Raw genomic sequence first — 15,241 nt, forward strand, 5'->3', positions numbered from 1 at the left:
TACAGCAATGTGGATTAATGTGCACTGTCCTTTAAATAAATAAACAAACAAACGTACCATACAGCATTATAATGGGCAAAAGTGGTGCATTGCAAAATGTCAAGCGTTTACAGAATCTACATCTTTCATAATACATGTCCAAGTGTCTAGTGAAAACAGGAAACTGTATAAACATGACTATATCATTTCAGAAATAAACATCCATGCAAAACACGTTCATTTTAGATACTACAAAATCTGGAGTATTGAACCCAAATAGTCCCCTGGATGTCCTATTTTAAAGGTTTACATAAAAAATGTGCTACTACAATAAAAGATAGCAACTATTGGAAGAAATAAATGAGATGTCATGATTAAACATCTCAGGCTATAAACCTTGTGCCAGCTGGGTCACGGGGATGCTGCACATTAATAACATTAAAACAAATATATTCTGAGAGCAGGTGTGTGAGCTTCTCAGGACTGTTAGAAAACCTGGCAGTGGATGCAGACTGGGAGCCTCCCCTGTGTGTTTATAAGGAAGTGAACTCAGTTGCAGCAGCATATCTGGATCTGTGTGCAGAGGAAAGTGTTTCTGCCATCGGACAGCATGAGAGCCTTCATCCTGCTGGTGTTCCTGTCAGCGAGCTGCCTGGCTCAGAGACCCAAACCATGCAGTAAGTAGAACAAAAAGATGTAATTTTGTTATCTAGTTTACCTGTGCGACGATAACGATCAGTTATGTGCTGTTCTGTTTTTGCTTTATGAATAAATATTTGCAAGGTTTGACGTATATGATCCATTTGTAATAAAAACATTTATTTTATTCTAACAGAATCCCCACGACTGCTGACTGGAACTCTCTCTGTGGTAAGTGTGTATCTCCTTTCACAATAGTGAAAAGCAAAAAATATTGGATTACTTTCATTCAAAAAAGATCCAATTTGCTTTAATAATACATTTGTATCCTTTTTCAAGGCTACCCAAAAAGAGAATCTGATGGCCTATGCCAAGTACACCTATGACGCACTGGGACAGCGAGTCCGCCTCAGAGAGTTTGGAAGTTATGACAATAAGAGCTTCCACTTCGATGTACTTCTACTCTTCCAAAAGGTAATGACAATAACATTTCTATCTACATTCAGAGATTCTGTGTGCAACACATATTCATCTTTACTGCTAATCTGTCCTCCAGGGTGTCATGTACAAGATAGATAAGAAGAACAAAACATGCTGCAAGAAGCCACTGAAGGCAGACTTTCACCCACTGGCCATCCCAGAGGACGCTAACCTGCTAGGACAGGTGGTGCTGGGCAGCTCCTCTGGACCAGGGCAGGGGGTCCTGGTCAACTCGTGGGAAGGAGAGCTGCAGATGAAGAATAGAACAGGTAGATTTAGAGGAAGTTAACAGAGAGGAAGTTGGACAGATATGCGACGTGTGTAGCACATGACTTTCTGTGATTCTTCTGTCGATGCTTACAAAACCTGCTGGTCTGGTTTTGCTGCCTCAGCTAACTTATGATCTTCTTTTGTTTCTGCAGCAAAGTACATTAGCACCGTCACAGAGTTTGGATGCGTCCCTATCACCACCATGTTTCACACCAACAAAAGTGGATGGATGGTGACCAGGTCAGTGAGTGCACAGACAACTCACACATTTCGAAAGTTATTTGAAAGAATACAATACAAGACTTTATCAACAATTGTCAAATGTGCTTGGACTTGTCAAACACAGGTTTTAAAATTGTAATGGGCAAGTTTTATTTCTGTGTGTCAGTGCTATAACTGTTGCTTTAAAGGTCACCTATTATGCAAAATCCACTTTTTCAAGTAATTAATTATAAATAAATATGCGTCCCCTCTGTGTAAAGAGATTCTGAAAGTTTCAGGAAAAAAGATTTGCTCACTTTTTGTCCTGATCTATTTATATAAAAACCTGTCTGAAATGAGCTGATCAGATTTTGTCCACTTTAAGATGTCATAACGATTTTTTTGGCTTGTGTAACCATTAGCCAATCAGCAACCAATGTTTTAAGATCATACGACATATACGCTTATTCTCTTTCTTGCAGCGTGCGATGATTATTTAGACAACTACATATCTTCTGTAAAATATAAAGCTCAATCCAGGAGAGGGTTTGCTTAGTTTAGCTTAACGACTGCTAAAAATTCAATGTTGTGGTTTTTATTTTTGCATCTTCTTTGATTTCAGTACATTATTGTAGCATCCATTGTTATGTTTGCTAGTTCGGGATCTTCATATTTTGTTTAACCTTCAGCTTCTTCAACAACGTCATTGGATTAGTGGAGCCTGAAGAACTCAACCCTCCACGTTTTTGTAAGGACGCCCAGCTGGAGGAAGAGGAGGATGAGGATCCAGCGACCTTCTTCAGCTTGTTTTAAAACAGACTATGTTTTAGATATGTGATGCACTTTGATGATGAATACTTTAATATGACTCTTTTCACTCTATTGTTTCTTTACTTGAGTAGCAGTCGTTGGTGTGGTATATCTTTGGGTAGAATTCATGACGCAATTAATTACATTTGAATCAATACAATTCTTGTTAGTTTTATGTGTGTATAACCATTAGATTGAATGTAAGAAGTGAAAAAAACAACAAACACAGTTGAAGTAAATGATAGGCTACAGTTAAAAAGTCACTTGTGATGTAACAGTAATAGAACATCAGAAATCAAATCATTCAGATTGTTTGGGGTTTTTTTGCTTGCTTTTGAAATCTGTTTATTAAGGTATGTTCCACTTTGATTTACATGAAACCAGTGAAGGTATGACACAGCAGTGCAAAAGGCTAACATGCACATGATGCTAATGCTCAGCTGGGGGGCGTGTGGCGCAGTGGATAGAGTGTTGGTGTTCGGATCAGGGGAGCACAAGTTCAAACCCCACTGCAGTCAGCATGTCGTTGTGTCCCTGGGTGAGACACTTCACCCCAGATTGTTCCTGTGGGGATTGCCCACAGTATGTAAGTTGCTTTAGATAAAAGCATCTAACAGGTGACATAGAATGTAATTGTATGTTTCCCATGTTCACCATCTTAGTTAGTGTTTCTTAATTAGCACTGAATATAATAGCTGAGGCTGGTGGGAATGTTATTAACACTGCATGTATTTGGTCATAAACCGTACTACTCAAACAGAGATGTTGACCTACTGTATGTCAGCACATCCGCACTTGTGCAAATTAAAGATGAAAATGTTTGTGATGATCTTTATACTTAAAAATAAGTAAATTACATACTCATTTACTCTTTACTTTTAAATCTTAACTGTCACAAACCGGCTCAGGAAATGCTACTAAAGAGAGGAGACATGTCAGGTTAGCGATGCATTTATTAAATCCCAACAATCATCAAGACACCACCACAGGAAACAAGACAATATATTATACAGTACATATAAGGGTGTAATGTGTGTGCCAGTGTAGCGGGCAAGTGACGAACCAAACTGGGCCTGGGTGGCTCCTGGAACACCTTTGGGACCCTCCCTGACAACAGCAGACAAACAGAGCAGAGAGGTTGGGGTCATAACATAACCTAGACTTGATTTTTCCTAATGGATACTATATATTCATACATACACAAGAGGGCAGTGTTGCACTTTAATCCCCACATGAGATGTGCATTTGGAATGTGTATTACCTCATGTTTTAATCAGGTCAAAATGTATTCAAATATTAAAACACAAAATAAATGCTGAGGTTGATTTTCTGAGGGTGTTTATGTCAATAATAGAAAAAAAGAACTAGCTAAATAAAATATCATAAAATACAAAGTTTTGTGCCATGTAAAATGTTAATTTGTCTCTTGAAATATCAAAAAAAAGTAATAGTATTGTATGCATTTAATGAAAAGGAAAAAAAGGTAATGACAGTAAAACGTCTTAGTATAATAGTATATATAAATATTTAAAAAAAACATATAGTATGTCAAAAATATGCAAAACATTGGCATAAATAATATGTGAAAAATAGGAAAAAACTATGCAAAAGATGCACCAAGAAAAGGCATAGTAGTACAATATGTCAAAAATATGAGAAAAAGGCAGAGTATACTATAGTATGTGGAAAATATGAAAAAAAAATATAGTATAGTATGTCGAAAATATGCAAAAACAACTCAGTAGCCTATAGTAGGTCGAAATTATAAAAAAACGGCATAGTACGGTATGTCGAAGATATGCTAAAATAACATAGCATAATATGCTATGTTATTTTAGCATATTGCAACATAGCATACATACGAAAATGTGAAAAAATAACATAGTAAAGTATGTCGAAAAAGAAAAAGAAAAGACATAGTATGTCGTATGTCGTAAATATGCAGAAGAAACACCATAAGTTATATATATCGACATATAAATCGTTTTTTTGATATTTTTAACAAACTATTCTTCATCATTTTTGGATACTTTTGACAATCAGACCACAACATTTTTGTTGACATAATACTATGACGTTTTTTCAGGTTCTTCGGCATTCTATACCAAGTTTTTTGTATACAGTATACAATGTGAGACATCATGAAGATGAACATAATGTTTATAACAAAACTTTTCATAAAAAAAGTAGGCCATAAAGCCAATAAGTTGTAGTATAGTATATTGCTTTTTTTAATGCCAAAAACTACGTCTTTTTAAAAATCTAAAGAAAATCATTGTATCGTACTGCATCAAAATGTCACGAAGTTAATTGCATAATATGCCAAGATTCATAAGAATGCCGTAAGAAGACATTTATGACATAAAAAAAATGAATGAATTAAATAGACATGTACAGTATGCTATGAAATAAACAAATGCAAAAGTCATGCAATAAGAATCATTTTATTGTACGCCATGAACATGTCATAGCAAAGTCAAAGTACTGAGCACCATGAAAAGGTTATACAAAAAAGTATACTATACAAGAGATGGAAGAGTGAGGACTGCCAAATCTCAGTACATTAACTCTTAAAGTGCATTTGGTCAGCCTCATAACTGAACGGTCTGTGTTAGCGTGTTTGAGAATATTATACATGGATGTATTTGGCGTAAATGTATTTGTAACCCGCCGTGACGAATAAAAACATTTAAACAATGAGGTACGAAGAATAAAACAAACATCCCTTCTTTGAAAATTGTGTTTAATAGCTTCCTTATACAATATGATGGCCCTCCATGTATTTATTGTAATGTTTAAAGCTGCTATACAATAGGACAAGGAGTCACCTGGTAGCAGTAGTAAGTCATTCCCCTGAGCTCCCCCACCTCCTGCACACTAACATCTGATGACATCACCCCCGCCTCCTGGGCCTCAGTCTCCAGCCACAGGAGCCTGGCATCAGGGTCTTCATCGGAGAACTGGAGCAGCGACCCTGAGCTACGCAACACCTTCAAACACTGCTTCAGCACCAGACCAGCCTTCCCTTTGCCCTCCTTGGACCTCAGCAAGGCGTCTGTGGTGCCCTTATCCACTATAAGGTCCACACTTCTACAGACATAGCGTGTCTGAAGCTCCATGCAGTCCAGCTCTACAAACTCAAGCTGAGAGGAAGCATTGTGAGGTTGGATGGTATTGGCTTGGATGTGTTCCAGCATCTGTCTCACAGCTATGGGAGAGATGTCCGCACACGTGACCCGTACCGGGAGATGGGAGTGTCTGTAAATACAGGGCCCTATAGCAGAAGTGCCACAGCCCATATCCAGGACGTGGAGCAGAGCGTCTCCGTGGGACTTGGTCTGCAAGGATGGCATGATGAAGTCCCGGATGGCATCAAATCCGAAGAACCACTCAAAGTTTTTGAAGGTGGTTGTCCTGTTTCTGTTCTCAGCATAGAAGCGGTCCCAGGTTGCTTTCTTATCCATGTTTTCAATGAGATCAGCTAAGGAGAAACACAGATGAGATTATACCATGAGAGTAAGTAAGTGAACAATAGCATTTAGAACTAACCTTAGTAACAAATACGTTAATTAAATGTGTCCTCACTGCTTGTAAGAAAATGCTTTAAGTACCTATAAGTGCAAAAGTATTATGAAGTACAAAAGAAGAAAAAGAGGAGAAAGAAGCTCTTGAACGAGTCAAAGGAGCATTATTTCACAATATTAAATTAACACATCTTATGAATTAAGAGAAGAATCGTCAAATAATCTTGATCACTGATACTGATGTTGGTGCCCCTCTTTTGACACTTACAGTTAACAGTCAGCAGATGGCACTCTCACACAATGGATACACACCTGAGAAACTATCATTCTATGCAGCCTCATTGAGTAACACAACACATAACATGTTATTATCTACATAAGCAAGTAAATTGTCTCCCAATATGACACCACCCAAGTCCATTTGAGAATGTTAAAGGTATTGTCAAACACCTTATGTCTGTCCTTAAGTCCTGCACTCAGTCCCTTATATCAAACCCACAGTCAGACTAAATTAAGGGACCAGCCCAAAACGACTGCAACAAGATTTCCAAAAGGCTCCACAACCTGATGTGGCATAGTGCCCTGCAAGTACTCTATTTTCCCTGAAGGATTACACAAAAGGGATAAGACAGACGTATGGCGTCTCTGAATCTGGTGGAGATTGTTTTTCTGTCAACACAGAAGAGGTGATCCAAGTGTTGGACGTGGAGATTGAGCCTTAGATGCAGGATCGTAGCTGATTCTTGATGTTTGAGGAGGCGTGATATAGCAAACATGAGCACATGGCAAAACATGGAAGTCCTGTGAAGTTTTTGATTTCAGGAATTAGCATCTTGCAGAAACTTTTCAACCAGCTTCCTCTTTTCTAGCTCCAACCTCAGCCTAGTGTTTTCTTCCTAGGCGGTTGATTTCCTCTTGCCAAACCTTACAAAAGTCACATTCGGGCTTTTGATTCCTCTACTGTGGGTGGTAGCTTCGTCTTCTCTCTGTGGACTCTTCTGTCAAAACATCCACATGTTGATACCTTGACTTCTGAGTGCCCCAGCAGTACAGATGGAGCCCAGTCTGGTTTTGTCTCCTTCATTTCATATTATTACATGTCATTTGTTAGACGCTTGTATCCAAAGCGACTTACATACATTCAGTACTGTGGACAATCCGCACAGGAGCAATTTGGGATGAAGTGTCTTGCCCAGGGACACACCGACATGCTGACTCGAACTTGCTGTCCCCTGATTCAAAGTCCAGCACTCTACCCACTGATCCACAGCCGCCTATCATATGCTGGTGTTCCTGAAAAACATCAAGGATGTATTCTGTCAGCAGGGTGAAAATTAACTTTCTGAGAAAAAAAGGTTGTGATTGTTTCTGTGTAAGGTTGCTGTTGCTGGATAATGTTTGTTAGCTTGGTAACGTTACACTAGGTTTGCTTCCTAGAAATAGGATGAATGGAATTTAACACGCACACAGCATCAAGTGAAATTGGTATAGCACAGGGGTCGGCAACCCCTGGCACGCGTGCCAGCATTGGCACGCGGCACCGTAACCAGTGGCACACTAGGAATAAGTGGAATAAGTGTGCAAAAATATTTAAATTGTATTTTCGGATCCTGAACGAGACCGCCGCCAGAGCGCGTCTCCCCGTTACCTGCAGAAGGAAGCCATGCACGCAACGCAGCCCCGCTCTCTTTATCTCCAGGTGACTTTCTGCCGCTTTCCTCCGTGGTGCAGTGCTGATCGTTTCACCACGGAGGAAAGCACTTCACTAATTGCAGTACCCATAAGGAGCTGTACAAATGCCGCAGTTTTTGCGTGGCTGTGTATTTAGTTGAAAACCCAGTGGCGATCTGCTCATCTCTCATCGAAATAATATGCTACAAAGGGGCGGACTGGCCATCTGTGTGTTGAACTTTCCTGTCGGCTTCCAGACCGTAGTCGAAGAAGGAAGAAGCAACAAGCTTCAGGTTCAATAACCCACTTAGCTTAAATGACTGGAGAGAGGCAAGCTCTTCTTAGGAGGCCGTTGCATTTATTTAGCTGTTCTTCTGTTTCACAAAATACATCACAGACCTCTGTTTTTCTGCTGCCTCGTTTCACTTCCAGAAACAAACACACGTTCCCTCACTGTCGCTCTACCATGGTTATGGCTAGAAAGGATCTGTCTTATGTAAAACTCTCGCGAGAGTTTGGCTGAATGTCACGTGGCTGAATGTTTACGTTTGGCAGGCAGCCTTTCAGTTACGATCGTTAACATCAGTGGGCCCCAGCAAATGATAATGAGAAGCTAAACTATCTATTAATTATGTCAATTACAGGGAGTGTGATTGTTGAAATAGGGTGTTAGCGGTCTTGCTGGTGTTCAAAGAAGAATGACAACACTGTAGATCACCAACACTATGGTTTATTTTTTATTCATAGGCAAATCAACGTTGTCACAGTAAAAGTCCCAAGATAGTTCCTGGTGCAATAAAATGTTCCCTTGCAGTGTTTTACTATTATTTCTGATTTTTCTCTATTAATATTGCTGCTGCATTAATGTGTATGTTGCATCATGTTACATCTGTAGATGTGTTTCCGAGCCGCTCCGATTACAACGAGTTACAACGAGAACGTGACGTCATATTGACACTAGACGGATCCTTTCTAGCCATAACCCTCTACCATCCACACACACACACAAGCCACACCCCTCTCTCTCTCTCTCTCTCTCTCTCTCTCTTAAAGGGACAGCGATCTCATCTCACTCTGCATGACCCTAATATCATAACATGTGTGTTCTGGAGAATCACAGAACGGACGATCGTCCTTATTATTATGCCGTTTAAACCAATTATTTAAATGTGTTTGTTAAATTCGACATCATGTAAGTTGCGCTGACAGGTCCACACACTGCTTCCCCACAGCGAGGCTCCCCCCACCCTCCTGCTGATAGTTCACGAGCGTCAAGCTCCTCTACCCCCCCCTCCCCCCCCCCGTTGATAATTCTCGATCGTTGGCACGCTGATAAAACATTTTTTTTTAAATGGCACTTCATATCAAAAAGGTTGCCGACCCCTGGTATAGCATTATCAGTGGTGTAGAGTAACAAAGTACATTTACTCAAGTAAGTAACCTAAGTACAATTTTAAGCGACTTGTATTTTTACTTGAGTATTTCAATTTTTTGCAGATTTGTACTTTCACCCCACTACAATTCAGAGTTTACTTTTACACCACTACATTTTATAATATCTTTAGTTATTGTTAATCAGAATACCTTTATTAGTACCACAGAGGGGACATTTGCATCGTTACAGCAGGAAAGAGCCACAGACAGCTTAATGTTACATATGTTAAAAAAAAAGTTACTAAGTTATGATATAATAAAAAATATAATAAAAAAATATAAGTACAAAAAAAATACTTTTCAAAATACAAATCCTGTAACAGTTCTTAGGATTTAGCAGCCAGGTATATATTACACAGTTCCCTAAATGTGACATATAAACACTTAAATAAGACTTTAGTTACACCTGGAGTAAAATTAACAAGATAGCCTGCAGTATAAAAAGTAATTCAAATTAACTCGACCTACACCAGCTTTGACAATTTTACTTTTTGTACTTTATAAGTATATTTTGCTGCTCATACTTGTGTACTTTTACTTGAGTAACATTTTGATTGCAGGACTTTTAATTGTATTCTTACACTCTGGTACTTCTTACCATTACTTAAGATCAGTGTACTTCTTCCTCCTCTGATCATGATAAACTCACCTGTATGGAAATGCAGAAAGCAGATCTTGGCCGACATGGGTATATTGCGGTATGTTGTCAAAGGTGAGGTCTCTTTCTTACAGCTGCCACCCATGCCATCTGGCGTCTCTTGGTGATGTTGGCTACATGGTCTCCCTCGTAGAGTTTCCATGTGGGAAACGAATACAACCGGATCCATCTTCTCTTGTTGCCGTTTGTCGTGGGGTCGGCTCTTACAGCCAAGGACACAACAACGCCCACTGACCATCATTTAAAAAAAGTGTTGAGTGAAAACATATGCTACTTTGCTAGCTGTAGGTTGCGTTCGCCTCCGAAGATGGCTAAGTTGCCGTTGGTGACGTCACATTCCCTCGACTCTTGAATTCATTTGTACACAAACCTGCAACTCAGTAAAACGTCCTAAATCATTAAAAGTGAACTCGTCCACTAACATATAACAGTTCTAACTCCCTGTACCAAGTTGTCTCCGACTCCTTGGCTAACGCTAACTAGCTTGTTGGCTGCTAGTGACCCTATCATGTGTCTCTCATATCACAACACCAATACAAAACATTTAAATCCATATGCACTTAAAATTAGTAATTAAACGTTGAACGCACTTGTAACAGAGTGATGCCGTATCCACGCTGCAGCTATTCTCCTTCCTGACATTGTCAGCGACTTTGCTAGCGGAGACATTTTCTGTCAGTCCTGCTTGGTCTTACTCTTCCCCAGGAGAAAGAGCTCTCACTCCGCCCATATTTGTTGGTACCAACAACCCACAAAAAGTAGTAGGAGACATCATCTGTTGATTTAGAGACGATATTTGACTAGGTTATGCAGCAATGACGCGACTGCGCATGTGTTGTAAACAAAGCACATATTTTTGATGATAAAAAGAAGGAACTGTTTTCCTGTAGTAACTTCAGTAACCCCTTATTTATTGTATTTAAAGCATATTTTATTATATTTGTCCCATTGTTTTAAGCGTTATTATTCTAATGGTGCACTTTGAGTGCCTGCATGAATTAGGAAAATAGTCCTACTGCTTCAGCATAAATCTCTTTTACAGTTGGAGGTGTAATTGACAGGATATTTACAATGTTTATTAATTAATTGTAATTGAACCCTGTGAGACCTACATAAAAACATTATTGTATTAGTATGGGGGAGAGCTGATCTGTCAGGGGTAGAAGGCAAGTCAATAATTAGAAACTTAACTTGCATGAAACCTCTTATTGTTAAATTTACCCTGGGAAACCATGCATAATCTGAAACCCGGTTGTATGTGCGGTTGTAAAGTTTGATGATGCTTAATGATTACCTTAAGTGTACAACAGTTAACATGTAAAGCAAGGTTAACTATTGTTCAGATTTCTTAAGGTGAGAGAAAAAGTGATTATTTGATGATAATTTGTTGCAGCCCTTGTTCAACCTGACTTAGAAAAAAAGCACTGCACAAGAAATAATGACAATAAATAAGATTTAAATCCCTTTAATAAAACTCAATGAAACGCAGTGTAACAAAGGAAAATAATCCAACATAAAGCAAGAAGATAACATTTACAACCACAAAAGAAAAAAAAAACCTGTACAACTATAAATGCCTGGAGTCACTTCTATTTTCCAAAGATTTTTTTTTTTTATTAACCATTTTGTGATGACTGAGGAGAAACTTGGGAGTTTGGGGCGAAGGGGAACGGGAGGCATGTAATGTGACTTTATATTTAATTTTTTTCAAATACATGTGTGTAATCTCGCACACGTATGCTTCATCAATGCGGCTGCTGATGTTGTTTTTTTACCCAGACGATGAGATGGGCTGTGGCCAGGAGTGTTATTTGTACAAGATGTCGTAATGGCCGGGTCTATAGAGGAGGAAGATGCGTGGGTCACCTCCTTCAGGGAAGACGTGGTGATTGACTGTTCCTCCCTCTCCTCTATCCATGTACTCCACCAGAATGGAAATGTCCAGGGCCTGGGCTAAGGCGATGATGTGAATGTGGTCGCTTTCTTTAGACATGGGCTCTACCTCCTTTGAAAACAAGGAAAATCGTTTAAAATCAGGTATTAGTTTGTTTATTGTGAGTTTGTTTTTGCAGAACTGGAATAGATAGATTCAGAACATTTCTGACATCCTTAAAGATATATATCTTTCACTGTTAATATGTAAATATTTTTATTTTGATCATTTCCTACTCATTTTCATCCATCGTGTGCAATGCCTTGTTTACAAGCTTCTGTAATGAAAATATTTCTCAAATTAAGGATCAATAAAATAAATCTTATTCACCCAAGAATGGCTGACTTTTGTTGAAGCAAAAAAAGCATATTTCAATTTGTACATAAATGCCTTTAAGCCCATCTTTTCTATTAAAATGATCATTTAGAGACCCACATTTGCTTCTCATGAACTAGACGTTTTCTTTAGTGAAGTTCACTAAAGAAAGCATTTTCAAAACTAACCTGCTGACAGAACTCCTTGACAGAGCGTCCTCCTTCGATGAAATGCTGAAAGAATCCGTACTCTCTCTGCAGGTAGCCGGAGGTGAGCAGCCGCAGGTACACGACCAAATAGTCTGACACGTTCTGGTCGTTGAAGGAGTTCAGCACTTCCTGCAGGGTCGGCCGTTTCTCACACAGATCGATCAGGTCCATGAACTTTGAGAAAACACATTATTCATATCATTAGAAACATAATCCAACAAGATGATGGCTATAGTATACCTAATGCGAGATTCAAACATTTCACAATTTTGATCCGACAAAACGTTACTACTGTTCACTTCAATAAACAAAATAATAATATCATGCTTTCTACTACTTTATAATATAGGGGAAATATCTTCATCTTGGCTCAGTAGATAGAAATAAATAAGAAATGTCATTTTTCTTGAACAAGACACTCACAGTGTTGTGAAAGTCTTCAATGGTAAACTCAGTGAAGCCTTCATTAACCAGGTCCTGTTTACTTTTAGTTGCAACTGCTTTGAACCTGAAGAGACAAAAACATGTATTCAAAAACCTTGTGAAATGTGGGCCATCAATAATAGTGTTTGTTAGACCTTAAGTAGAATTGATAACAGGACAAACTGACCAAGAGCTACGCACTCAGAAAACAAAATACCTGACAGAGCAGACCATCATTTTTTGAGCAGAAAATCAGTTTTTGCTTCCGATGACCTACGGGTGCTTCGCTTCCACTCTCTCTTTAGCTAAAGTAACGCTATCAAACACTACAACAAAAGTGTGACCAAAAGTGACTACAGCACAAACAGTAACCACTGTGACACTCACTTCTGAAGTTCCTTGCTGTCATCAAGCAGCGATTCGAGATGTGCGAAGCCAAAGGCTCTGTAGAAACAGTTCCCATCTGGTCGCGTCTTACGAATGCACGAGTATTTTTTATGTAGGTCCTGCAAAAAAAAAAAAAAGAGTTTTACAAAAACTGTGCACAGACTATTTGAGTATGCAATAGACATACATTTTGGTTCGGTAGGTACAGTAACCTTTGACTTACCTTGATCTTGAGCTGATAAACTGTGTCCTCGTCAGCGTACTCCCTCTGCAGCACCGCCAGGTCCTGTCTGTCCGACACTAAAGGGTTACTGTTGGCTATCTGCAGCCCACACACACACAAAATAGATCATTAGAAAAACGTCCCTCATGGGTGCCTCTATTCTGACCAAAACAGTGAATACTAGAACATTAGTACATTTTAGGCATCAGTTGGGTTTTCTGAACACTTCTGAAAATGAATAGAATGTGAAACTTTCTGATCTGGATCTTCATTGAAAATGGATTTCTCACCTCCTGCTGAATTCTGTCCTGTTGAGCGATGATGGCCTCGTCGTATGCAAGGCAGTTCACTCCTCCTTTTAGACAAGGGGACAGAATAATTAGGCTTTCAGAGTACAAACTCTAAAAAGGGAAATGATAACCACCATGATGGCTGAAATTTAATCTAGTGATTGGCAATTGGATTTTAAAAATCTGTATCAAATCAGGGCCAGTGTTAATAATGGATATCATGATAGAAAATTGGTCAGGTTCAAATCTGAGGAGACATAGCTGTCAAGATCAGTGCTGCATATTGAATATGCCACAAATGCAATGCTAACAGCAGGATTTTTTAAGGATAGCATTGTTAGAGCTAATTAATTATTTAGCTAAACAAGGCTAGATGTCTACAAAAATGAACTTGCTAAGCGAATAGCTAAACAATTGCTGCAAGGAGTTTCAACAAACACAATGTAAAGATACCCTGCCGTTTACAAAGTCATTAAAACTATCTGCACCTTCAGCAGCTTTGATAACACTTTAATGCATCATTAATTATAATCAAAACACATCCTATATTATTCTGAAGTGGGGCAATCTGCATAATGAGTACTTTTATTTTTTTTGTACTTTAAGTACATGTTGATGCTAATACTTTTGTACTTTTCTTAAGTAACATTTTAAATGCAGGACTTTTACTTTGACAGAGTATTCCTATACTTTTGTACTTCTACTTTTAGATCCGAGTACTTTTCCCCCCATGCTGGTTAGTGAAATCAACATTGCACTGACGTAAATAAAAACAATAATCAAATGGATATGTACTTAAAAGCTATACATCTATATTGTCTCTCCCTATTTGTATGACATGTCGTCACCACAGAGGTTTCAGCCATAGTCAGCAGTTAACATGAAACCACTTCAATGAGAACATCAGCTAACGTCAGTCAGCTCAACATGGCTAGCTCGACCCGAGCGAAAACAAAACAAATTCAAGTCACGACAAAAACGGTTGTTCTAGCTACTAAAAACGGGATGTCCTGTCTTCTAATGTTGAGCATACATTTTCAACATTTCCCCAAGTCAAAAATGGTGGGACTGCCACTTATTGCTGCCATGACAGTAACTAAACAAGCGTTTTCTCTTTGTGTAGCAATGGTAGCTAGCTAACATTAGCCAACTAGCTGTGGCCTCATCGCTCCATGCCAGCCCCCGGCCCCGCAGAGAGGACAGCGGCTGAAACGTCGAGCGGACACTCGTATCGGTTCGGGCTTCATTTGCAAGAGAAATGACCACACTGTTAGTTGAATATTTTGTGTTGCAACTGTTTCACTCACCCCCCACCTCTGGCTGTGATGATTCCTGCTGCTCCTCCGCCATCTTAGCTATCGAGATCTATTTCCTCCTTCTGCATGACTTCATTCATTACTCACTTCCGGTCCAGTCTTGTTTGTTTATTTTCTGTTAGCTTTATTTGATTGGTTGATTGATATTCGACCTTTTTCTTGCCAAAACTGCCGATAGTAAACCAAACTATCAGCAGTCTTGTTTGCTCATAACCTACTTTTTAAACTTAACTAGTTGGCTACTTATTTACTTGTGGCCTAGTTGTCCCCATAACCAATGAGCCATGTCATGATAGGCAACACAATATCATAAAAAAAGAAAAAAAAAGATATTTGGGGTGATTTCAAGGATATTCAACCCAAATACAATTTTAAATTGGTTTTTTGAACATGCAAAAGTGAATGTTACGTAAATAATGGGATGTCAGTAAATGCTTTAAAACACAATAATCAGTTGTAGTATAGTTGTTGCAATTTTT

The 15,241-nt window shown here is 38.9% G+C and overlaps 3 protein-coding genes across 7 annotated transcripts; 1 reads left to right on the forward strand and 2 right to left on the reverse strand.

Moving 5' to 3' along the window:
• Positions 1–522: 522 nt before the first annotated feature.
• LOC307032403 (ependymin-like) lies at positions 523–3,200 on the forward strand. The gene is made up of 6 exons (XM_079670344.1): positions 523–656; positions 815–849; positions 958–1,092; positions 1,175–1,367; positions 1,521–1,608; positions 2,259–3,200. Exons 1-6 carry the CDS (start codon positions 590–592, stop codon positions 2,380–2,382), a joined length of 642 nt encoding a protein of 213 aa, XP_079526470.1. The 5' UTR covers positions 523–589; the 3' UTR covers positions 2,383–3,200.
• Positions 2,699–10,415, reverse strand: cskmt (citrate synthase lysine methyltransferase). 5 transcript variants are annotated; one of them, XM_079670339.1, is made up of 4 exons: positions 10,257–10,403; positions 9,658–10,036; positions 7,043–7,196; positions 2,699–5,860 (listed from the first exon to the last, which is right to left on the reverse strand). In XM_079670339.1, exons 3-4 carry the CDS (start codon positions 7,182–7,184, stop codon positions 5,184–5,186), a joined length of 819 nt encoding a protein of 272 aa, XP_079526465.1. In that variant the 5' UTR covers positions 7,185–7,196; positions 9,658–10,036; positions 10,257–10,403; the 3' UTR covers positions 2,699–5,183. The 5 variants fall into 5 exon arrangements, with proteins under 5 accessions (XP_079526465.1, XP_079526464.1, XP_079526466.1 ...); XM_079670338.1 differs by lacking the exon at positions 7,043–7,196; XM_079670340.1 differs by lacking the exon at positions 9,658–10,036 and having other exon boundaries at positions 10,257–10,381.
• A 700-nt stretch (positions 10,416–11,115) lies between these two features.
• otub1b (OTU deubiquitinase, ubiquitin aldehyde binding 1b) lies at positions 11,116–14,861 on the reverse strand. The gene is made up of 7 exons (XM_079672957.1): positions 14,754–14,861; positions 13,447–13,511; positions 13,157–13,255; positions 12,934–13,052; positions 12,547–12,631; positions 12,103–12,297; positions 11,116–11,671 (listed from the first exon to the last, which is right to left on the reverse strand). Exons 1-7 carry the CDS (start codon positions 14,794–14,796, stop codon positions 11,474–11,476), a joined length of 804 nt encoding a protein of 267 aa, XP_079529083.1. The 5' UTR covers positions 14,797–14,861; the 3' UTR covers positions 11,116–11,473.
• Positions 14,862–15,241: the final 380 nt, after the last annotated feature.

This window comes from Notothenia rossii, assembly GCF_949606895.1.
Source record: "Notothenia rossii genome assembly, chromosome: 3".
In the NCBI taxonomy this organism is placed as follows: Eukaryota; Metazoa; Chordata; class Actinopteri; order Perciformes; family Nototheniidae; genus Notothenia; species Notothenia rossii.

Excerpts from the sequence above, each read along its gene's own strand:
- LOC307032403 (XM_079670344.1), top strand. The coding sequence starts at position 590 with ATGAGAGCCTTCATCCTGCTGGTGTTCCTGTCAGCGAGCTGCCTGGCT. Across the intron at positions 1,093-1,174 it reads TACTTCTACTCTTCCAAAAG|GGTGTCATGTACAAGATAGA; the intron begins GTAATGACAATA and ends TCTGTCCTCCAG. Across the intron at positions 1,609-2,258 it reads AGTGGATGGATGGTGACCAG|CTTCTTCAACAACGTCATTG; the intron begins GTCAGTGAGTGC and ends TTTAACCTTCAG.
- cskmt (XM_079670338.1), bottom strand. The coding sequence starts at position 9,907 with ATGATGGTCAGTGGGCGTTGTTGTGTCCTTGGCTGTAAGAGCCGACCC. Across the intron at positions 5,861-9,657 it reads CTTTCTGCATTTCCATACAG|CTGATCTCATTGAAAACATG; the intron begins GTGAGTTTATCA and ends GTTTCTCCTTAG.
- otub1b (XM_079672957.1), bottom strand. The coding sequence starts at position 14,796 with ATGGCGGAGGAGCAGCAGGAATCATCACAGCCAGAGGTGGGGG. Across the intron at positions 13,053-13,156 it reads TTTATCAGCTCAAGATCAAG|GACCTACATAAAAAATACTC; the intron begins GTAAGTCAAAGG and ends TTTTTTTTGCAG. Across the intron at positions 11,672-12,102 it reads TCAAGGAGTTCTGTCAGCAG|GAGGTAGAGCCCATGTCTAA; the intron begins GTTAGTTTTGAA and ends TTGTTTTCAAAG.